Genomic DNA, 24,774 nt, shown 5'->3' with positions numbered 1-24,774 from the left:
ATCCACATTTTCTCATTGCTAACAAGGAGTGCAAGGGGGGGATGCTGCATGGGTTACAGTAAGTCTATGATGGACAAAGCAGTTTGGCTGCTCCCTCCATGCAGGGTCCCTGCACTGCTTCTTGTATAAGCTTGCTATTACTAGTAGAATTTAGTCTCTAGAATGTGGGGGTTTTTTTTAAACCTTTCACAGAAAATCTCTTTCAAAGTATTTTAACTACCTATTGATACAGCTGCCAGGAAATGACAGCTTACCATCACTGCTGCTAACTAAAGGTTAGGATAGGGGATATGGCATATTGATCCTTTGCTGTTTATTCTACTATGAAGAACAAAAATCACGAATGGCGTGAAGCTGGGGACTGATTCTTCAGTGTTTATCCTGATACAAGGAATACACCATCAATAGCTGAAGCGGGCAGGAGCCAGACTCAAAGCAAGTGAAAGGAGGTTCTTCAAATCACATGTGGCTGAGAAGGGGAACACAGGATGCTTTGGGTGCCAAGGGCTTACACGGGTTTAAGGGCGGGCAGGACAGGTTCATAGAAGAGAAATGTGTTAAGGGTTGCTAAATATATAGCAACCATGTCTGCCTCAGGAAGACTATGATCTGCAAATGCTGGAAGATGGGAGAGTTTTGGGGGACCATACCGTATGAGTTTCCTCTGTTCTTTCAGCTGCTATCAGACACAGGATCCTGAGCAGGTGGATCTTTGCTTTGACCTGATAGAGCTTTTTTATGTTCTTGTTAGGCACATCTTTTTAATTTTTTTAATAGTAATCCTATCCCACTGCTTCTTACTTTGGCTTCTCTCTTATCTCACCCATCAGCTATTTCTTGTCTTTCTGACTGCCACTGAAGATGGAAATTCATTATATGTCCAGGTGGTACCTTGCACAGTTGGGGTCAGACTGGTGTGATCATCAAGTGCTATGACAATATAAGCATTACTAAGAAACACTATGGAAACATGCAGGATTGTAGTTTTTTTTTTCTTTTTAGTGCCTTATGGGTTTTGTTATAATTATCGTTTGGCTTCTGTTCCCCAACTTAAATTTATTAACACTTTTTGTTAAGAATGCAGTGGGTTTTCTGAAGTTGCTCACAGCAATGCAGAGATCTTCTTTGTATATAAAGTTCTGAATTATTTCCCACTGCCATGTAGTGGGCACCTTTGATGGTTGTGGAATCATGATAGCTTTTACTAATAAGTTCTTGATCTGTTTTTTTCCCCCTCTTTATATCAATGAAAATAATTGAGTATCTTGATACATTAGGCTTTGTTTACTGACATGTAAAAGCAAACAACCCCCAGTCGACCCAAGAGTGCTTTGGTCCGTGGTAGACTGGGGCTGGGACTAATGAATTTTTCAAGCAGAATCATCCTTGCAGGTTTACTGGGAAATTAGGGTGTAACTGGCTGACCTTTGGTGGCTAAACCATCACAACCACCGTCTGTGCAGGACCATGATATTTGAACAAGTCAGTGAAAACTACTAGCCCAGGTTGCTAGCTATGAAACAACAGTGCTGTAACAAGACTGTGAAACTGTCCAGGGAGAAACAGTACACAGTAGCCTGAAAACACGGGAATTTGAACTTGAAAATGCTGGAATTGAGAATCCACCATGAACAAGGTGGTTGCATTGTTTAACTCTGACAACAGATTTGTAGGGCAACTCTTGAAGTGGGAAAGTTTTGTCTAAATTGAATTCCTGTTGTAGATTTGGTTAGGAAAAAATTAATCTCAGGATACTAACTACTGATGACGAACAGCCTTTTTTTTTTTCAGGACACTGGTGGTTTTGAGAACATCCATATCTAAAAGACATTCTTCAAAAGAAAATACCCAGAAGATGGTAATTAGCACTATATTTTTTCTATACTTGCATGAGCTGAGATACAAGCCTTTGGAAGCAAGTGTTTTGTTAGCAGAAAACATGGGTGAATAAGGTTTCTATATGGATGCCTAGATTAAAAAGAACTTGGGAAAGTATACATTCTTGTAGAAAAAAGGGCTGTTTCCTAATACCCAGAAGTAACTATGGGATTTAAAAATCCTTCTCCATAGACCTGCATACCAGCTGGACAGACAGATTGTTTGGATTTCAAACACTCAGACTAACAAAAATGTCCAAAAAGAGAAAATCACTGGAATTTCAGATTTGGATAATCCTGTTAACTAACCTGTTTTCCCAGCTGGGTAAATTTTAGGTTGATTTAGGGAAAGAATAACAAAGTCCTTTCTCACTGCACCTTCTGAAATACTTATAGAAGCTCACATCCATACATCTCCTGATCTTCCTCAAAGGAGACGGAGTACGCAGGGTGCATGACAGCAGACACTGAAAATGCGTTGAGGCAGGGAACATACTGCTCTGAGGACTCCATTCCTTTAATGTAAAGCATTCATTTAGTTAACTTGCTTATGCGACTGTAGTATGCTACCAGTTATTTTTAGTAATAAGGTGACATGCTCAGTTTGTGTAGAACACAGGTAAAGTTGAAACTAAAGTGTGTCTTCTCATTTGAAATAGAAGGCACCTACAATACAGCTGCCAAGAGAGAAAGTTTGCCGCGGGGCCCTTCTTTTAAAAAGTTCAGGAGGGGCTGACTCATTTCAATCCCAGACGGTATATAGAGGAATATATCACATTCCCTTTGTCCTAAGTCCCCTGGAACGGCTACTAACTCCAGCTTTGGGTGGGTGTGCTGGAAGTTTCTTGCCTTATTGGACCCAACGCAGCCCTTAGTTCATGCACACCGGCTGCTCAGCTTGTGTACGACACACTGACCTTGTAAGACGAGTGAGAGCGCTTAGAAGGAAGTGACAGCATCCTTCTGTCATACGTAGTACTACTGCAGGTTTCTGAACCAGTCTCATATCTTCTCCTTGTGGCCAGGGTAATGGCTCGGTGTGAAGGCATCTCCAGGGGATTTTTGACTCCCAGCTGCCTCTTCTAATATGTGAGGAGATGGCTTGGTTTCTGTGCTCACCGCAACTGCTTCCTCCCAGGTAAGTTATATATTAAAACCATGTTCATAGATTATTCCACAGCGTGGCAAGTCTATGGTCAGTGCGGGTCGCTGGCATTTTTTGTTTGTTTTTGTATTATAAGACCGTATGGTATCTTAAAGCAGCATGTCTTTCAGCCTTGCTTTCAGTGCACCCTTTCTTCCTTCTTAACTCTGCTGTTAAGAATTCACTTTGGGCTGATGCTTGGCACTTGAAAGCTCAGCCTGAGGATTTATTTTTCTATATGTGATTTTCAGAAAATTGGCCATCAAAAAGAGGTGGCTGTGAACCTTTGTGAGATTTTTTTCTGAAGCAAAACGCACTCAGTCGCGCTGCCTGTGTGCTTGGGGGCTGCTGGTGGTGAAGGAGGTGCATAGCCATGCATATGTGCCCGTTAGCCCTGCCTTATTACATTTCGAACTCATTGTTCAGGTTCAGGCAATTTGTCAGGAAGGTATAGGCAAAGACCCTGAAAATACTGACTTTCTACAAATGTCATGAAAATAAGTGGCCAGCCAGCGGAGGCAGATCCTACAAACGCTCACCCTGCTCTGAGGTGTGCTCACTGCTGGTTAGACGTCAGTGAGCTCGTACCGGTGTGCCTCCCCAGGGCATAATCCATAGGAGACTGGACATGGTTGACTCAGCTGCTTATGGAGCTGCTTGTTTTTAATATGTGCTTTTTGGGAAGTCTGTAAGAGAACTGTGATGTCTTTCTTTCCTTTCTCTGAACAGACTGAAAGATCAGGCAGCAGCATTTTATATCTGATCCTTTTGTAGTAAAGACAGTTATCAGTCATATGCAACCGTGATGCTCGTACATCAGTAAAACCATCATGTTTATATGACACCCCTAAAACGTCTTTCTGAGCCCTTAAACAGATTTGTTGTAGCACTAGTGTCTAGCTAGCTGGAGTGTTTGTGGTTGCATCCAGTTGCACCCGCTGGGTCACTTGAGAGGACTGAGCAAGGCTTGGAAGTATTTTACTTCTCTGTGTGGAAGAAAGGTTCGGGTTAGCAGAAAATAAGTCAACTTCTTTTGGGGGAATGATACAAATAAATAAAAAAAGATTGCTTGCAGACGTTGTAAACTCAGCTTGTGCATTTCTCGGCGCTGTTGACATTAATTGGGAAAAGTGAATCTGTAGCTTTTATCAACCCAGTGGGTCTTCAGTTTCACCAGCATCTTTCTGTAAGAAGAGAAATACTGAAAGCAAGCAATAAATATTTGCTTAAAGTAGCGAACTGGGTGTTATTGATAGCAGATGTAGGGGTCGCAGCCTGGACCTGTGGTTACAAAGGTTTCCCCCGCGGTGGATGAGGGGTGTCCCAAAGCTGAGCTGAACGCGCGAGGCAAGGGGCTTCTTCAGTGCCCGGGGAAGCTCCCAGCTGCCTGCCTGCCTGTGGGGTCCCTAGGGCTCCTTGTGCCTGTGTTGAGCCGTACCTCCGGCTTAACAGCTGCGGCCCGGGGGCACTAGGGGACAGCCGGCGAAGGTCGGGGCGGCTTTCCCGGGGGGTGGCCGGGGGGTGCAGCGAGGGGCCGGGGCGGGGGCCGGGCGGCGGCGCTCGGGGCCGGCGGTTTCCCGGGCGATGGGTGGGGAGAGGAGGAGGAGGAGGAGGAGGAAGAGGAGGAGGAGGAGGGGTCCCCGCGGCTTTATCTCCCACCCAGCTCCGCCCGCCGCTGGCTGCCTCCCGTCGCCGCTCCGCTCCGCACCGCTCCGCACCGCTCCGCACCGCTCCGCACGGCCGGGCGCAGCGGCGGGCAGGGCAGCGCCCATGGGCTGCGGCAACTCCAAGGCCAGCGGCGCGGGCGGGCGAGGTAGGGCGGCGGCGGCGGCGGCGGCGGCGGGGCCGGGCCGGGCTGGGCGAGCGGCGGCGTGAGCATCCCCGCGGGCAGCCCCGCCGGGGGGCGGCGGGTCGGGGCGCGGCGGCGGGCACACACTCGCCCCCGGTGGGGCTGCATCCCCCCGCCTTGGGGTATGCCCCTCCGAGCCGCGCTCCTGCGAGAGCATCTTCCTTCCCCGAGGCTGATTCGCTTGCCCGGGGAAGAGAGGGTGATGAGGCTCGCCGGGGGACACCGGAGGCTTTCTGGTGCCCGGGCTGTCGTTAGGGTCACCGCCTCCAACAGTAGCCATCCTAGGCACGGCGAGCCCAGGCCAGGAGCTGGACGTAAGGATCCCGTCAGGGGTGTAAGCTCCATCCTCTTTGCTTCCCTATAAGGCCACGAATGCCACTTCTGAAATGAATTTGTGTCACTTCTTCTCCTCTGCTTGCCAGAGAAGTTGGAGGATATTACAAGATTGAGGTTTCTTGCATATTAATGTGTACCGCTGGCTGGTGTGTCCAGCTGGCTCCCTTATTTGTTCATGGTTGTTTTCAAAAGAGATAAGATCGGGGAAGATGGTGCTGTTGTGCTCTTGCTCCCCGCGGAAAAGGAAATTATATGGAAATTGATAAGTGGACCGTCACCGTATAATTGTAAATATGAGCATTTCTCAATCATTTTTCATCCTAACTGCACTTGGCAAACGTTGCCACCTGTTTCAGTACCTGTACTAAGTCTTTCAGGTACATTTGCTAGCTTCATAACCTCTTGAGAATGCACTGCAAAATAGCGGTTGGACCAGTTGGGAGTCACGGGGTCTCCATCTCTCACCACTTTGACTTACTTTACCCAGAGCTTTAGTGGTGCCTCTAGTGGTGCTAGTCCCGATTCGCAGAACTGGGCATATCTTTGAGCATGAATGATGATGACTTCTCCAAGTTGTATGTCTGTGCGTACGTTTGTGTGGTGTGTTGCTGGTTTTCCCACTAAACCCTGCACTTCACACTCGCAGGGGAAGGGGGAGGCTTTTCTGCCATTATTGCTTACTCAATTTCTGTTAAATGATTATAAATTATGTTTTAGGTATGTGTATCTATCAGAGGCCTCTCTCATCCATAAAGAATGCACTGTATGAATTCGCTTGAACTTCCCGCACTCTCATCAGAGCTGTCCTGTTTGCACACATTCATTCTCTCCCATTAGTTGATTCCTGCATTGCTGTGACTGGAAGTTGTTTCAGTATGTGACCAGTGTAGCTTCCTACTTCTGGGGTGATGCTTGTTCACATCCCATTTCTGTTTGCTGGGTAAAAGCACCAGAGCATATATCAGAGAAGTTCAGAGGAACATTTTGAGTTGATTACTAGTCCCTTTGTGGTAGCTTCTCAATTAATGTTGAACTGGCCATCCTGTGGAACTTGTACCAGGACACAAATGGGTAAATGTCAAATAGACTAAAACTCTGACAGCGGTAGTATTTAGTGAATTACGTTGAACTAAAAGTATGTTTGTTTAAATAAATGTGTCCACTGTTGCATTAAAGGCAGCTGTTTTCAACAGGTTTTGGCTTGTACATTCATAAATTATTTTTACTGAAGGTACGGCCCTTTCAGTAGTTTAACTTACCTGTACTGTTATTCATAATACATTTGAACTTGCATTTTGTGGCAGCCTTTTGCATACTCTTTAGAAATAGTCCACAGATCTCCAGTGGCTTAGCGCAGGTAAAAAACAGCAATGCTGTGTAGAACACATAATTAGTGTAATGGAATTATTACTGTTGCCCTGATAGACCTTTCCAAAGCAAATACAGCTCTGAAAGGTCCAGTTCTCTTCTCGCTTTCACCACTGTCAGTCAGGAATAACTCTATGCAGTCTGTAGTGTTATAATAACAAACAACTGGTAATAAAAGTAGGAAGTCACATGTCTACTATTTATTTTTTTCTGTTTAGCATTCCTTACAAAGTGTGTCTAATAAAAATAAATTTTTTTTATGTAGGGGAAGGAGAAGAAATACCATTTTTAATCAGAATTCTAGAGCTCTTAAGGAAAGTGTAACTCTCAATGTTTTCCTGAAAGATGTGAATACTGTGTAAATACAAATTAATTTTGTGGCTTGCACAGCATGACTACATCTTTCATGCTAAAGTTATGACTATTCTACAGTCAGTAACGTCAAAGCTAGAGGTACATAACATATAATTAACCTTAACACTCTGTCATATTATATGACTAAGGATAATATTGTAGCATACTTCACAGAATACATTAGACGTGTTATGCTAGTCCCCATTTTCTTACTCTGGTGAAATTTCTATTGTTGCCTAACTCGATTTTTCCTAAGCAGACGTATATGTAATGATAGTTCAGCTAATGATATTATCTCCTGTTGCACGGCTGGAATGACATCAGAGGAGCTATCAGCCCTATGGTCTGCAAGATCTAAACTAATAGGCATGATCTAGAATAACATTTCTGTCTGTGGTGCAGTACTCCAGAACACCAATATAACTCACAGAGTTTAAGTTTTCCTTCCAGGGCATCAGACACTGGCAAAAGGCTCCTCAGTTGAGAAATGACAGCTTCTGTTATCCGAGTAAACTGATGGATACACATCCTTCTTAAATCACCCAGCTATTTTATCTATTAACTATGGATTATATTTATTTTTTAAATTTCCCATTACCCATAGGAAGTTTTACCAAATTGCTATTTTCCCCATGTTTTGTTAGCTGGCTTTACATATCCTTCTTTCATGTTATTTCCTGGCCTTCTAGGAGCTCCAAAATAGTTCTTCCTTTTTGGTCTTTTAAAAATATGCCCTTAAACATTAATTTACTTTTTCTTCTGAGTTAAGGCATTTCCCTTCATTCTAGTGTTGCTTCACTAACAATTTTTAACTGCCTCCTCCTTTCTATATCAATTGTAGTAGCAATGACAGCACCTTAAATTATGGTACTCGGTGGAGGCTGGCAGTCTAGCCTTAATTTAAATATACAGAGAAGCTGTTAGTCTGTGGAGAGCTTCAAATACAGCCAAATTATGATGAAGGAGAACTTTCACACCAAGTTTAAACAGATTTATTAACTTCAGGTCCGGTGGAATGCCCAGGAAACCATGCTGCTATTCTATTTAAAATCCAAATAATTTTTAAAATTAATGTTTGATCAGGTCAAGTCTATGTACAAAGCTGCCACCTGATGAGTTGAAGAAGTAATCAATTTGAAGTAAATTGACATAATCCTGTCCTTGGTTACACTGAGGTATAAATAGAATAAGTTCATTGATGTTAAGATTTGGTTCCATACTGCTGTCTTTTGGAGCAAATCAGAAGGGAGCCTACAATAGAAACTCATTTGTAATCTTAACTGTTGCATGCATATACGTATAATTTTGAGGGGTTTTATTTGCTTTTTGTAACAACTTGAAGTATTTGCAATAAAATATCGGAGGAAAATGTTCATTAAAAATTAATGGAAAAATGTTTCACAGTCTGCCCTAAATTCAGATACTGGCATTTTTTGTATCCATGTTTTTATTCATCTAAGTGGTTGCCTCTCATCCTTTTTATGTTTTTCTGAAGTTTTTGTCTTCCATGTTCACTCATGATGCATTTCTCAGCACAGAGGAATATCGTCTGTGGCTATCAATTTCTTTCAACCATCTTTTGCATTTGTCCTGCAATCACTGAAATTCTGCAGGGTCACCAGTAACAAGCTACTGTTGTTTTGAAATTGCAAAACCCCCTCTCACTGAACAGAAGATGCTTTGAGATATGTTTTTGTCCTTCTTCATTTGTGGCTGTTTAAATGCTATGGGTTTTTTTGAGGGATCACAGCTCCACTACTCTAGACAGAATGTTTTTCTTCTGTAATCACTTGGGCTCAGAGCGATGTATGTCTGAATGTGCCTCATTTATTCTGCAGGCTATACTCCTCCTCCTCCTCCTCCTGCAGCTCTAAAACGCCAAAATGCACCCATGGTCCTACTATGTAGATGGAGTAAGCAGAGAGGTCATTCAGGACAACTCAGTACAGCCTATTTTTTGTGGATGCAGCCTCCAGTCTGTTGCTGAGGTTAGGCAGGTCCTGGAAAACCAAACCAACATGAGCCTATTGAGACTAGATTTGTAGGGTCAAGCGCTGCCTATTTTAGGCCAAGCTGATAGAGTGGGAAAAATGGACAAGCTTTCAAATATGTGAACCTTTTTTCAAGTTGTATTTCTAAAACATCACGGCTATGAGAGCACTATGCCTTGCTGCTGTGGCACAGCTATGCACTGTTTGTGAATCGGTAGTAAACAAGATTCTTTGGCTGAACTTCTGGCAGGAGGAACTTGAGTAGCTATAAAATAATGTGTTGCTCACTAAACACGGAAGAGTTAGAGAAATATGTCAGTGAAGTAACAGGGGTGAGAGTGAATGGATTGGACTTTAAAAACAAACACGTCTGTACAAACTGAGATGTTATTGGGTTCCTTGTGAAATAAAATCCATGTACAAGGAGTGTTCAGGCTTCCTAATGAAGAAAACCTCATGAGTTTTTACATAGTTACGGGACACCCAACTGAAGTGATGTTCATTTGCAAGCTCAGAACTCTTCCAGGAAGAAAACTGCTTTGTGAACTGGAAATACTTTCAGATCTATATTCAGGTGCTTTAGTGGTACTCAAGTGAATTTGGACCAAACTCCTTTCACTTTTGCTAGTGAAAATGAGAAATAACACCACTGAAATCAATGGAATCCCATCAATGGAAGTGAGGATAACCTGGTTCTTTGTACATATAAAAACAATAGAAAACAAACTATTTGTTTGTTTATTATATGTATTTATTTATTACAAATAGTAAATATCATCTCTTAAAAAGTGAATTTGTTTTTATAATACTTAGTTCTCAATGGTTTTGTGTGAGGTGCACTTCAAAATGCGGCAGTGATTTTTCAGCAGTGGTACCCTCTCTAATATTCAAAGGAGACAAGTGCTGCCAGGTGTGAATGCTAGTGGCACATCTCCATTCCCAAACACAGGTTCATAGCCGTATAGCTCTACATGAATCCCAAATTGATGGGTCTGAGAGACAGCTCCTGTCCCCAGAGTGTGAATGTATGTGTACCATAATGCAAGACAGGTATGGCATCGAACATGGGCATGGCATTGAAGTGTGCCTGGTGATTGACTGGAACTTGAGTATGTCCACTGGGAAATGTAGCGGTACTGCAGGCACACCGTTCTTCTCACTTGGTTTGCTAAGGTTTCAGTTTGTGTATTAAACAATTCTTACTTTTGCTATACTTCCTGCAAGGAAGGCATTAGTTTTTCAAATGAGGATTCAAAGCGCTGAGACCTCAGCTCAGACTCAGAAAAGGCTTGGCAAAGGCCTCAAAAAGGACCATGAACCTTTTTGGAGGAGAAATTGAGTTTGTTTGTTTGCAGTGAGCTTAGGTTGAGAAAATGAGAAAGTCGTGGTGCTGGTGCAGAACAGGCACAGCACAGGAGTAGTTTCTTCTGGAAAAAAAAAAAAATCCTGCTAGCTACAGCGATGGAGCTAGGCTTTTCAAAACATACATTGTCTGAGGTGTTGCTGATGCCTAGGCTCTGTCTAGATGTGCAGGGTGGTGCCCTAAAGGCACATAGCTGAGCTGACTCTGGATGAACTAGCCTTGGTAGCACAAAACGTCTCCCTGCATCGGCTGAGATCAAGCTTGCATGCAGCTCTGCGATGCCAACCTTCCACCTGGACACAATTAATTTGGAGAGTTTATATGTAGTACTATGTAGACGTGCCTATACAGCCAAAAGTCTCAGAAAGCTGCCTGGCAGAATAAAGTGTTAAAGCAAGGAGCTGAGCTTATTGTGCATAGGGCTACTCCCTCCAGCTTAATTAAGAGTTTCTTCTGATACATATAGCTGTACTGAGACTTTGCTGACTCTGGAAGCAATACTAACACAAGAAATGTGTACAGTCTTATAAAAGTCTAGTCAACATTACTGCTGGGAAAAGGAGGGATAGTCAAGTCATAGAAATTGGGAGTGATACTATGTTCAGGAGTTAGCTGTAAAGGAAAATGTTTCCTGCCATCCAAACCATCCATTCAGGTAGACAGTGCTAGAAGGCCTTGCAGGACTGTTTCTTCCTTTCTGCATTTAACATAAGGATGCAGAAGGCATATTCTTACACATCAGAGTGAGATGAAAGATATTTGCTATTTATGGATATTTTTCAGCAGCAAAAATAAAGTTTTTCAAGAAATGAAGTGCTATGGCTGAAAAAAACCCAACCTACCTCCAAACCCATAAAATCCTTTGAGTTGACAACTGTGGTTTCTTCAGAGCGAGCTCAGATAACCTCTTCCAGCTAAGTACTGAGAGGAAGAGGAAAAGAAGTGAAAGGTTTTCTAATATCTACCCTAGCTTGTGTAATTAATAGAAGGGATAATTTGCTGGTTACTCAGCTGAATGATATACCAGCAATAGCAACATGGCATTAATAACTTGGGAGGAACAGGAAAGAGTTTGTACTTGAGTGAATGTTTGTCTCCCAGCAAGAAGCATCTGAATCACCAAAAAAAAATTGATCACTGAGATCAGGCAGCCAGGTGGTAGCTTTTGTCTTTTTGCTTTTTTGTTAAATAGCAAGATGAATTAAGGGGTGGTTGATCTCTTTAGATGTCTTGGGCTTTGGGTGGATTGTGGCCCTATATTTATATTAGTTCTGTCTAGTTGTTTTATAAAACTTTATTTATCTGGCAGGAAGAATGGAGCAGCATTTTACACATGTGGTGCCAAGTCTACAACTGAATCAAATGGTGTGTGCACAAAATAAACAGGCATTCAGGAGTAACTGCTTGGTTAGTTGCGGCGACTTTGTAGCAGACAAAGCCAGCAGAAGACTGAGCAAAGTGAAGCATATAAAAGTCAGAAAGATCAATTTTATCTTATGTTGCTCTCATCCTGAGTGACTGTAGCTGGGTGCTGGTCCCCAGCAGCATCATTTTCACCCACTGAGAATCTGGCCCAGATCTAAGTGTGGTAGACTTAAGGGATAATATAGATAATCATTAAGGATAAACTAGACAATCATGAGAAATCTGTTCTCTGACAATAGAAAATTTCTGTTGCTATTTCTGCATTGTTTAGGGCAGCAAGACGGAAAAATGCTTACTGTACTATCGGTTGGTTTAGAGGATTATGCCATTATCTTGTAAACATGCACTTTTTTTTCATTCTAGGTGCCACAGGGACTACTAAAGATGTGTAAGTACTTACTCTACTCTTTCAAATATGTAACCCTGGACTTGTCTTCAGTCCTACTAGCCTTGTACTAGATTTAGTCATACATGATTCATCTGGTTCCTAACATATAATCAACACCACCAGATGTTTATTGTCTTTAGTGACAGCTTCCATCTCCACAAAACAACTTCATGTCTTGTTTACATTTCTACAGATTCCTTCCCTTGTTATTTCTCTAACAGAAATGTCTTTTTTCTGCTTCTGTTGAGAAAGTTGTCTCCCAGAGGTGGTCATATTGCTTCAGACTACTCTTCCTTGTCAGGTACCAGTACACCTTTTTCCAAAGACCATGTCATTGTATGAAGCAATCACATAAATTTCCACCAAGCCCTGTGTGAGATTTAAGGAGCCACTGAGGCAAATTTCCCCTCTTTGCGGGAGACTCAGTAACCCATCCAGACTTCCTTTTCAAAGTACCCACCTTCTCTAGATGTTCTCCGCATTGAAGATAGTATCTGTTGGCTCCTCTTTCTCTCCCTTATCTTTGATGCTGAGTAGCAGAGGGCAGCCCTACCCATCCTGTTTTTCTCTAAATGTGGAAGGTCTGAACCTCTATTGTCCTGTCCTGTTGTCTCCTGCCAACTTCTGGTTTTCAGAAAAGCAGCAGCAAAAGATCAGCCTTTCTCAGCCCATTTTTTATTTGCTGATGTAGAAATGTGCAGGAACAGCTTTATTCAGCCATAAATTTATTTTCCTATCAAAGGAAACATTAAAGACGTCCTCCTGAGGTCTTGCCTTCTATTTCATATAACTGGAATTTACCACTAGAGTTTGAAACTGAGGGACCTGGGAAAGATTTTCATGTTATGCAATAGGAACATTCTTCAGTTTTATTTACTTCATTTAGAATAACTACTCTAATTAGACAGAGGAATCCTGGTGTAGAAATGAGGACTGTCAACTCAGATAAACAAGAGGAGAGAAGAGCTTAACAACAGGCTTGTCCTTGCTATTACAGAGCACAGCTGAGAGCTAACGACAGGTCTCACTTGGCAGATGAACACTGTTGTCACAGATACTCTTGCGATCTATGTTACCCCTGCAGTCTGTTTTCTAGGTTTGCAGTGTCAGACAATAAATGAATTACAGAAGACAAGCTTATGAGGAACCTCTTCTTGACACAGCCTGCAGCATCCATGCCCTCAGCACTTTTATATATACAAACTCACTGTTTTTAATTTATATTAGGGCCTTTTTTATTGTTCAATTTAGATAATTTAAGTGACTGACTTAAAACTGCATCCCTCTCTTTGCTCTTCGGTAGTTTTAAATTTCAAAATTGCAAGCACTATAAAATTATGAATTTAGTAGGCATGTTTCTGTACTTAAAGGTATGGGTATATGTAAAACTGTGTTTATGTGTGTGTAAGCATTTGTAGGGCCAGGCTTTAGGAGTTAAACTGGGAACATCCTACTTGTTAGTGTTGGATCATCTGTCATGTTTCAAAAAAGTATCGGAATAACTTAGAAAAAACTTAACTACTAGTGCAGACTTCAACAAAGGGAAAGGGTCAACCCTGGAATGATTACTCATTCAGATAAGTACAGTAGAGCCAGCCGAACAACCTGTGCGAGTAATAGTGTGGTTGAGCCTTCTTGTCAGACAGCAGAAACACAGATCTGTTAATGAGGAACGGCAGTGGTGACCCGGAAAGTCCTAAATCAATTGTCCTCACATTCAACAGCAGATTTTTACAAAGGGAGTAAAATACCAGAAAAACTATTTTAGTTTCACGGAAATGAACAGATTTATATTAACTAACATTGTAGATTCACACAAGCTTTTATTTTACACCTTTTCACTTTTATCAGCTAAAGATTAAAAAAAAAATTCTCTTTAAAAAAACCCGTGTTTTTTTTGCCATTAAAATTCAGTTGTATCGACTCTGGTCCAGAAAAGCATTTAGCGTGTCCTTAGTTACATCATACTTTTTGATACAGAATACGGTTATTCTGACTCAAGAGATTTCTCATTTCTTGACTGCAGCTCATTGCCAAGGCACCAGCATGTCTTGGAGTGAGCAGCCGGGTGGAAGGAGAGGGGGCTGGATCCTGCTCTGAGCCCTCGAGGGTGGCCGCAAGGAAGCTGCTTTGCCCTCTGGGCCTTGAGTTTCTCCACCAGTAAGATAGGGATGATGATATGATGATCTTCCTACACAAAGTGCTGTGAGACTGAGGGCCACGCGGTGAGAAGAAGGACGTATGGTCTGGAAACGTAATATCTCCCTGTGTACTCCAACCCTCAAATCAACGGTGAATCTGTTGGCCAGCTTTAGCCAATGCTCCTGCCCCACTAATAAAGAGAAGTACGTCACTGCTAACTAGACAAGCTTAGATATAGGAGGGGTAAAGTATATGCTAGAAAATAATGCAATGCCTGTGATATTCAGAATGTGGCTAAGTGCAGAGGAAGATTAGTAGCAGTAGGAAGGAAAGGACACAGCAATTCAAGCCTGTTTCAAAATATTGGGAAGAAATCCATCAAATACAAATGACAGGCCCTTGTTCTCAAGAAACGCTGAGAAACTGAGGAGAAGTAATCTGTCACTTGCACAAAGTTTAGTGAATCATTTCTGGTGGGACTACTGAGCATGGCTAGAAAGAGTCTGTATAATGCTCGGCACAAACATAAAAGCTGAGGTAAGAAAAATGTGGATGGAATGAATTACTGCGAATGCCTGTCATTTGATATTTAAAATATTATGTGAAAAGTGCCAGCTTCTTTTACCATCAAAGGGACATAGGACTGATGGATGTAAAAACTGACAGTTGAACCAAGTATATTTTTCAGGCTAGGAGGGTGACAGGAAGCCTCTTGGGATAGACAAATCCTTACCAAAAGAAGCATTTATTTCAGCTGAAAATAGAAAGCCGTTATGTGGATTTGCTGTTAAATCCGTCTACCGGCTACAGGACTCCACCTACGCTACCTGCTGAAAAAGGTGCTCTCAGTTCCTCTGCAGTAGATGTCAACAACATCTGAGGGAAGATGCAGCGACATGGCAGCAGATCAGTACAAAGCACGTTGGACTGCTACGTTCCTTTTGCCGTCTATTCCTGGTGCAGAAAAGCTTATCTTACCTTGCTCTTCCTGGAGGACTCTGTAAATGCAGATATTTAAAGATATTTTTTATGCTAGGTTTTTCCTTCATCCCTGACATAAGAAGAAGCTAAAGACGCATTGGAGGTAGAGAGGGAGAGAGAAAGGATGTGCTGGACTCCCGTATCCCCATGTCCTCTCTTTGAGTCTGGGAAATATGGCAATGGGAGCACTGCCGAAAGCAAAGGAGCTCCTTTACATTCTCATTTCCACACGGTCCAGTATGGCCATTGCAGCCCTGATCCCCAGAGCCACCCGTGGTCACCCAGCCTAGGCACAGAAGCAGCACCTGCCGCAATGGCTCAGCTGGCACCTGCACATTTGAACATGTGAAATTAGTGGATGCCTTTCAAAATGGGGCCTTAAGCTACAGTGTGTGAAGGCAAGAGGTGTGTGAATGTGCGTAATGCATAAACTGGAGCAGCAGTCCTTCCTGTGCTGCTTAGAAAGGAGTCCCCAGGAGGGGGTGGAAAATGGCTTCTTCCTTAAGTGCCATCACCAGAATTTTTCTTTCTTTTCCCTCTCACGCTTCCACGTTCCTCCTGTCTCTGTTCACCTCCTCTTTCCCAGCAGGGCTACAACAGATTGCACCCGGTCATCACCCAGCCCAAGAGCTGTATCCTATACAATCCCCGATTATATTTGCTGTTGTGCATTTAAGGGAAAAGGTATTGCAAAATTAGACTTTGATCTGTAGCTATTAAGAGGAAAGGAAGAAAGCAAAATGTTTAAAAAAAACTAGTCTGCTTAATCATAGACCGGAATAATTTGTTTTAGTGAGAGAATGACAGTAATGGTCCAGTGATGCCCCATTGCAAAACATTTCTAGAACAGAAGAAAATATAGCCCTGTTGCACAGTAGAGGCTTTTTTTTTTTTAAACATTGACTGTAATTTCCTGTTGGACAATATTGATTATTATTCTTACAACTCCATTTTAGAGGCTTTGAACTGCACATGAAGTTGCCAGTGCTTTTAAAGGATTATTTTCTTTGGATAATGGTTAATCTGGATTACAGAAAATATTTCCAGTTGTATGAGAAAATCAATCCTGTGACACATTCGGTTGGTTCAACAGAAATGATTGTTTGTGATCTTTTGGCACCCAGAGTCCCTTTCTTAAAGTGTTTTCATTTTTTTTGCTAAAAATACAGGGCTCGTTACTACCCACGGGCTTTCCACTTTCTTCGGCTGGTATTGGCCCACACTAGGACAGAGCAGCTTCACAGTCCTCAAGGAAAGTTATCTCTGCATTTTTCTGGCCGCGTGTGTGAGGACTGCAAGGTGGCTTAGGCTACATAGGGTCAGAGGAGATGGGAGATGCCTTCTGAAATGGCACTAGCTCCTCCAGGGAGGAGTGTCAGGAGTGCCAGAGAATGAGGAGTTTATTGCTCCATCTCTCTTGAGTGGTAAGATGTAGGCAAAGACAGCAGACGAGGAGGCTCACCCCACTCAGTGCTATGCCTCGTGTAAATATCATTTAGCAAAACTCCAGCATACTTAAATTTACCCCAGACCTCTACTATTAAAAGGACTTGTGTACCCTTATTCACTACAGTGATGCAGAAAGGATAGTTTGTCATGTTCTGCCACTTAGAAAGCAGATAAGTGTAAGATCATTTCCAACTTGTAGCAGTATTTTTAAGGCATTTGCTACCCTCCCAGGAGAGTGGTGACTGAGGTTTAAGTGGGATTTTCTTGCATTTAAAGCTGCATCTTGCTATGAGCTCTCTGCACTTTGGGCCAAAATGCCATTGACTTCGTGGGTCAGTAATGGCATACAGCCCTGATGATTAAACAGTAGGTACATCTACCTCTCAGAATAAATAAATTACAATAAGAAATGTCATATATTATTGTTAAATATCATAGTTCAGAAATGCCTTTCAAGGCTACAGAATGAATTTATCCCTAATACTGGTTAAAGGCCAGTTCTCAGTTTTATTGCCTGGGGAGCAGATCAGAAATTCATGGATCAGCTCGTGATGGGGAGTATCTTTGCATTGCTCCTGTAGTCCAGGCAATTGGTCCTTCAATGGGAGTATTCAGGTCAGGATATCTGGGTGAACAGCCTGTGCATGAGCATTTCCACAGCAGAGCCCTCCTTGGGTCGTGGTGCTCCCTTCGCTGTTGGCAGCCTTCCCCGGGCACCGCTGTGGCCATATCTCATGGCTCCCTGAGCAGCTACGGCACGGGACTCATTCTCAGGCAGTTGTCAGAGTTGCCCCCAGCTGTAGGGAAGGGGTGAAGGATGTCTGTGGATTTAACAGCACTCAAGTTACCTTGCCTCTATTTTTATTGCTAGGTTGGTAGGTTGCAGACCAAGCTAAAATGCAGCTGCTGCCCCGATCCATACCCGGCCATGCAAGCAGAGCTCAAAGTCCAAATATTTAATCAAAAGTGTGTGAGTGGTTTGCGTGAAGACTGACAGTGGGGCACAGAGACTGCAGTGCAGGCTCTGTACCCTCAGGGAGTAAGAATAAAATGTTTATCTTTTCTGTACTACATTTGCCTTCACATTGATGCCGATTACTTTACCCCCTGCCGCGATTCAGCTACACTGGGCAGTATTTCAGTGGGGGGAGTCAAACTGCAGTGACTCCCTATTGACCTACAGACTGACCTGTGATTTTACCTTAAGGTAAAAGAGAAGTAATTGCCCATTCATAAAGGATTAGTAACAGTTATTTTGTTGGCAAACAACTCTGACTTTAGGAATTGCAGTACCTCATTTTATGGAGAGGCTCTGTAACATCTTTCGGCACAGCTGCTATGAAAGTTTATCTTTCTTCGTCCTTGTTCCCATGCCAGCATGGACGCCCAGTCCCTTCTGGTCCTCTTTTGGTGGAACAGCAGCCCAGACTCGTTCCTGTTATGTGCAGAGTCTTCATGTTCCTGTTATGTATGGAGCAGTGTGGGGACTCACTCAGGAAAAGTGTTAATTTACCTGTTTCAGCTCCCAAACCTACTTTCAGGCATCATTGGCAGGGGTCATGAAAACTAAGGTGCATTTATTCTTAATGCTTTTCTTTCATCTGTACGTTAGATTGGAAAATTGTCGCTCTTTTTGTGCCTGTGTGAATACTTTATTGAATTGTGGATGACCTGAATTAAACTGCCATCAGTATTAATCCCCTTCTTCCGTTGCTCCTGAATCTACCCAGATGGTGATGGCATATCTGAAAGAAACAATCTGCTAATGTGCTTTATATCTTTTGATGTTACAGAGCAGAAGAATCTGTATCAGATGATGACAAAAGGAGGTAGGTGCTCTACTGGGACTGGCTTTATTTGCAATAGGCTGCAGAGAGCTCTGCCGCCAGATGTACCTCCTTCCTTTCCTCCTCCTAATTCCCACCAACACCACCAAAGCAGAGAAAAAGAAAAAAAAGAGAAGAGAGGAGGAAGTCTCACACAGAGCCCAGTATTGATGAGTGCCCCTGCCCCATTAGTGAGTTGAAGAGGGGACAACTTTGTGGCAAGAGCAGCACATTATCTCTCAGCTGTAGGTGATCTGCTTGATAAGGGCCAGTGACCTCTGCCATCACCCCAGCCCCGCCACAGAAGATGGCATCAGCACCTGTGGGAGATCTCTGCTGGGCTGGAAGTCAAAGGAGATGTGACTCTATCACCAAACAAATCAGAAATCAACGCAGAGCCCTGGGGGCTGGAGGAGGCATGATCCATTTGGCACCTAACAGGGCAGAGCAGCGTAATGGGAGTCTCTGCAGGTAGCTCCAGGCAGAGCAGAGGCCCTTAAGCACCCAGTTTTTCACCTCCTTGCATCAGTCCCTGCTTTTCATACAGGCCTCGGAGCCAGAAAATATGCTCTACAAGGCCATGAAGGGGAGAGGGTTGGGCTGTGAAAGTACTTAACACCCTCGTGCTCCTTCCTACTCACAGTTTTCTCCGAGCGTGGCCCTAAGCAGGGGGATGCAGGTCCTATTTACTAACGAGGAAAGGTCAAAGTGCTGTTTAATTGGTGTGTGGTGTTTGAAGCGAGGTGCTTCAGCAGTCCCAGTGTTGAACATTATTATCAGATTGGCTCTGTCCTCGGTTGGATATATTCGGTGTCTAGAAGAAGCTGGGCCAGTGGGGTTTATTGTCAGAACACAGTTGGGATTTAATGAAAAATATTAGGAACTTGCGTGAAAAATAGCTCCTTTCACAGTCTTGGGTCCCACTTAAGAGTAACAGCTAACCTCAAGTGGTTTTTGCATGGCACTGTATTAGCAAGCACATGGCACTTAATATGCACTTTTACCATAGCCAAGGGAAAGTAGGGCTCCTCTGAGGATGCTTGTGTAGAGCTGCCCTCCTCTCTGACCATCCATGGTCTTTGTAATGCTGCTCCCTGATGTCAACATTATAGGGAGAAGTGTTACAATTAAGCTCTGATGTCTCTATAATTGTTTCTTTAAATCAGGAACTATGGTGGCGTGTATGTTGGCCTGCCCTCGGACGCGGCTGCCATGGTTTCCAGTCAGACGAAAGCTGCACCGAAAGGTATCGGAAGGTTGCGTATTGCATTTCTCCTGCTCTCTCAGTTTAATTTTACCTAGCAGGATGTATTTCCTTTAAAAATCAATTATTATTTCAGACAGACTGGCTAGCCTTGGAGCCTCTTAAGGCAGTGGGGCTATTTATAATCATTAAAGTGATTGTTCCCGTTTATTTAAATTTTAACACACTTACTTTTGCAGAAGGATCCTAGAGCAGATGCTGACAATGTGGTACATTGTCTTCTGAACAGCTTCTCCACGCTCTGAGTGCTCTGCGAATTCAAAGAAGACAAAACCCTGTTAGGAGTAAGAGGCTGTGATAGATGCACTTGCGGAGCCTCAGCACTATTTTTAGTTTTGAAGGTGTTTACTTGCATTGTGGTGAATTCCAGTAATAACAGTTAGTAAGTGCTTGCTTTCAGGTTTATTTCTGTTCTTAATATGAAACCCCGTGCAAACTGTTTCTTTTCCATGTGATGTTTTCGAACAGTGGGAAAAAGCATTAGGTTTATAGGTACTTAATAAACAAGTCATAAACATATATTTATGAAATCATGTAATAATTGTTTAGATTTAATACAACAAAATGCTGCTGTCACGTATGTACACCACAGAGTTTAGTCACTGACTTGGTGCTTCCAAAATTTGCTGCAGAACAAAAAAATGAAGAAAAATAATACTATTAACCATAATAATAGTGGCCGGTTTTGGAACAGTAGTACCTTTGTGGCATGGTTTTTTTTTAAATGGAGCTCTAAATTAGTGATACGTTGCAATGTTTTAACCATCTCTACCTTTTTTTCCTAATGAAGATTAGAAGGAAATAAACACATCAAGATCCAAACAGCTGGAGGTACAGTATGTCTTAATTAATGTTATGTGCTTGGCATGTATTTGTTGAACAGAAACAAGGTGGCAGTGCTCCCTGTGCTGCTGTCGGGTGGTCTGGGAATCACCCAGTTACTTCTCCAGCTGCAGCATAACTCTTCTAAAGGCTGGACCAGGGGCCAGTTATCAGCGGTGCAGATGTAAATTTACAAGAGGGTAAAGTCACCTTCTTGGTGAGAAGTGAGAAGCAAGAAAACTCCGTATTACCCCATTTGGGAATGAATAAAAAGCAAATATCCTTGTATCTACCTTCAACCACACCACAGCTAATCTTGCAGCAGTACTAAGACCTCCCATGAGAGGAGAAGTGCATCAGCAGTGCGTAAACCAGCACCTGTAGAGACAAAGCTTTTCCCAGGAACAAGTAGTTTGCAGTTAGACAACATCATCTCTGTTTTGTGGAGGACCTTGAGGACCAAAGTGAGGCACCCACTAAGTAAATTACTGGAGCTTTCCTCTTGCTATGGGAGAATCTGTGGGGTTTCGTTTTCCACCGGCCAGAACAGGACAGTGAAAATTTATAGGCTCTGTTCCTGACTTGAGTTTCAACTAACTAACTAACTAAAAAAAGAAGTCCTTTACAAGTTCGTGTCTGAAGAAAAATAAAACAAGCGAAGTTTCCATTCAGAATTTGAACTGAATAAATGTTGACAGATTTCAAAAGAGAACAGTTTTGGTATCTAGCCAGTGGGGGGGTCAGAGCTGCCAATGTTTTCCATAGGAAGTAGAACCCTTCCCTAATTTAGGTGAAGAGCCAGAAACAGTTCTGGCTGGTCCCAGTGCTGGATGCAGGTCCAGTAGAGCAGAACACACATACACTGATTATATACAGGGAGACCTGCAGTTGGTCATCACATCTGATTTCAGTAACCTGGCTGAGATGTCTAAGCTAGGAACACTGTCACCCTTAACCTGGGCAAGACTGAATCACCTGCTTCAATTGCAGCTTTCCATCTGTGGTTGATGACCAGAGCCTGGGTTAATTATGTCCTTGTCTAGGTGCTTTAGTTAAATGCTTGAGGTTGGGTAGAATCAATCACTTGACATTTTTGATGTTCAAAATAGTTGAAAGTGCACTTTGCCTTCATTGGTGCAAGATAAGGGCTTGGCTGCTGGCTCAGGCTAAAGAACACTTAGACAGATGAGCACCTTTAAATCTGCAAAAGGTCCTCTGAGCTCCACAAGTTTATGGGCGTGTGTCTGGAGGGCATGACCACAAATCTCTCAGCTTCTAACCATGACCTAGTTTGCTGGTTTACGTATAGAGTGTTACTGTATTGCTTTACCAATATTGCTTTACCAGTCCAGCTAAGTCTGGTTTTCCCTTTCTTTTTTTGAACAGTCTTCTACTAAGACCACTTGCCAGTGCTTTAGAGAGAGTTGTCTTTCTGCTGAAGATTTTTATATTTACGTAGCCTTCCGGAGAGCAAGAGAGATCAGAGCACCAAAAAATCTAAACTGTTGCCAGTTCCAACTACGGGTAAAGCTTAAAGTACGGCGTTGAATCAGTTTCCTATGATGGTTGCATTATGGAAACCTCCTGCTGTTCTCCAGTGAAAAGTGAAATTAAGGAACTCATGGTGGATGTTTCTGCACAAGAGCTAACTTTGATGATCTGCAACTTATTTCTCTGTGGCCATATTGCAGATTTCATCAGCTATCAGCTACGCTTTGTATATTTTCTCCAACAATTTTTGATAGATTTTATATAGAAAACCATTACTACTGTCCAATGAATAGTTCTTACGGTAGGTTCCTATAAATTAATTGTTAATTTACTTCAGAGTAATATATTTGACAGGTTTGCATCTTTTTGGTAATATTGTAAATTTTAATATTTTTGCTGTGAAAACTTAAGAATAGGATGAAATAAGCATAAGACCATCGGGTTCTTTATAATTACTATCGTCACTTTTATACAGTGAGACAAATGTTAGTGGTTAATTTTCACCTTTTAAGAAGATATTGCTCAAGGAAATTTATTTAAATAAGAACAGCGTACTTCATCGTAATATTTATATGTCTGGTTTTATTTTCTTCAGCTTTATCTCTTTTATAAAGCATTACATGGAAAAAAATACTAATGAACCGAACTATTATGTCTTCCGTTCTGTGTAATATTATCATGACATTTCCTCGCATAAGGATGAGGTGATAGTATTTTCAGAGATAGCAGGACCAAACTCCAGTGCTGCATCCTCCTGAACTGTAGAGGATTTTTGATCACTGTTAGAGTTTTGTATCCCTGACTCATCTCTAAGCATCTCCAGTATGGCAAATTGTAACAGAATGAGTGTTATTATTACTTTAGCAAATTGTTGCATTAAGTAATGGATGGGAAGTTTTAAAATTCATTAAGTTTATAGCAACTTTAGGTTTCCCATAGAACATAAACCAGATTGTACATTTCCATATGGCTGAACAAGTATTTAAATTAAAGCCTTTTGCATAATTCTTTAGTCAAACTTTTTGTAATAGGACACAATATGCCATACAATTCAAACAAACAAATGAACAAAAAAACCCCAACCCGCACCACATTAGTATATTACTGTACATTAATGACCACTTTTAAAATTAAAAGAAAAAAACAAAACAGAAAATTTGGACATGAAGTGAAACACTGTGAACCATGAAATTACTACCCATTTCATCGATATCTATTAAGACCAATGAACAACCTTTGACTATGATTTCCAGAAACCTGCAACTCTGGCTTTAAAATAAGTGGTAGTTTGTTTGGTGGGAGGCTTGTAAAAAGAAGTATTTAAAACTATTCCTTGCTTGTCCTCGTTTAAGTATTTGTGACATTATTTACTGCTATTCTCTAGAAATTGGCTACTTGGGTTATCAACAATTTAGGCTTCCAGCTCCTGAAGACAAATATACATCTCATGCTTGACCCCTTCAACCTTGAACCAAGATGAAATAAGCTTGAAGATTAAGAGGTTGTGTTAAAATATCTGAGTATGAATGAATGTCTGTAGATTACATCTGCAGAGTCTTGTTCTTGTATGCCAAGTTGATGAGAACTCAAATAGCAGTGAGTAATAAACATGCAGGTTTGCTTTCTACCTGCTTCTCGTAGCGTAAGGGTGTAGTTTCCACATCACATGTTCCACAGATGGTCTAAATGGTTTGCACAGCACAAGTTTATCTAGTACAAAGCAATTAGGCCCGTGCCTGACCTGATCACGATTGCCCTTCCCAAAGCAGAAAAAACACGAGTCATCCTAGGATACATCGTAGTTCAGCTAGTGCTTGAAAAGCCAACAACAAATGTCAGTAATCTCCCCAGTTACATGTCCGCTTCTATCCTTCAGTTGCTGGGAAGAACCATCAAAAAGGTGGACAGGGCTCAATTCGAACATCACTTGTTCAGCTACTGACATCTGAACCCTCATGTGTGGGCTGAGGAAAGAAGGAGGTGATCTTTAATGAATAGCTCCTAGCAGTTGGTGGTGGGACAGTTGCAAAGGGTACTTTTTCTTGGTTTACGTCATTGCTTAATTTTTCCTGTGCAGTGCTGCAGAGAAGTGTGGAGCACTTTGCAGAATTGGCCTCTTAGTGATTCATCCTCTGAATGTGTGGGAGGTATGGTGGTTTCTTAATATTTTTGTTCCTCTGCATCTTTTAATCTCAAAAGCTTACTGATCAACTGACAAATGTTTCAGTATCATGGGCTGAAGCCTCTGCAATAGATATACATTCATTTATGCCATGCGGGCCTGTATCCATGAAACCAAAGAGCTAGGGCCATGCCCTTGTCTTAGATTTGCAGACTCTTGTTTTCCCAAGGCCCCACAGATCTAGAAACTGTGTGACAGGACACTGTATTCAGTCTTGGCCATATTCCACTTAGGGAACTGATTTTCTGCTCATCAAAATTCCTCTATGGTGAGCTGAATTTCTTAAGCCTTTGTTAATAAAAGCACATGATATTTCATGGAGAAATGAGTATATCTGCTCTTTCAAAACTTACAATCTATGGATATTTTTGTTAGGAGGAGGAACACAAAAAAATCCCTATATGCCAGCTGCCAGCTGTGCATTTGATGGCATCCTTGGAGGAAATTTAGGCACTCAAATGATGAGTGAGAATGTGAGAATTGAGAACAGAACACAAGAAGCCATTGAATGGCAGAGTTATT

At 42.2% G+C, this 24,774-nt stretch overlaps 1 protein-coding gene across 4 annotated transcripts; it reads left to right on the top strand.

Moving 5' to 3' along the window:
* The first annotated feature begins 4,694 nt into the window (after positions 1–4,694).
* Positions 4,695–24,184, top strand: CUNH12orf75 (chromosome unknown C12orf75 homolog). Of its 4 annotated transcripts, none has more exons than XM_087767772.1 (6): positions 4,695–4,834; positions 12,071–12,095; positions 18,461–18,496; positions 19,660–20,588; positions 21,966–22,371; positions 24,148–24,184. In XM_087767772.1, the coding sequence occupies exons 1-4, from the start codon at positions 4,792–4,794 to the stop codon at positions 19,793–19,795; spliced, it is 240 nt and encodes a 79-aa protein (XP_087623898.1). In that variant the 5' UTR covers positions 4,695–4,791; the 3' UTR covers positions 19,796–20,588; positions 21,966–22,371; positions 24,148–24,184. The 4 variants fall into 4 exon arrangements, with proteins under 4 accessions (XP_087623898.1, XP_087623900.1, XP_087623899.1 ...); XM_087767774.1 differs by lacking the exon at positions 24,148–24,184 and having other exon boundaries at positions 19,660–19,739; positions 20,548–20,588; positions 21,966–23,075; XM_087767773.1 differs by lacking the exon at positions 24,148–24,184 and having other exon boundaries at positions 19,660–19,739; positions 19,937–20,588; positions 21,966–23,075.
* Positions 24,185–24,774: the final 590 nt, after the last annotated feature.

The sequence above is a fragment of the Nipponia nippon genome, unplaced genomic scaffold (genome assembly GCF_047370975.1).
Source record: "Nipponia nippon isolate SJK-2023a ecotype South Korea unplaced genomic scaffold, ASM4737097v1 scaffold_3, whole genome shotgun sequence".
Taxonomy (NCBI): Eukaryota; Metazoa; Chordata; class Aves; order Pelecaniformes; family Threskiornithidae; genus Nipponia; species Nipponia nippon.
This window is presented reverse-complemented; position numbering and strand designations above follow the sequence as displayed.

Coding starts and splice junctions, on each gene's coding strand:
- CUNH12orf75 (XM_087767772.1), top strand. CDS start 4,792: ATGGGCTGCGGCAACTCCAAGGCCAGCGGCGCGGGCGGGCGAG. Junction 12,096..18,460: donor ACAGGGACTACTAAAGATGT/GTAAGTACTTAC, acceptor TTGATGTTACAG/AGCAGAAGAATCTGTATCAG. Junction 18,497..19,659: donor TCAGATGATGACAAAAGGAG/GTAGGTGCTCTA, acceptor TCTTTAAATCAG/GAACTATGGTGGCGTGTATG.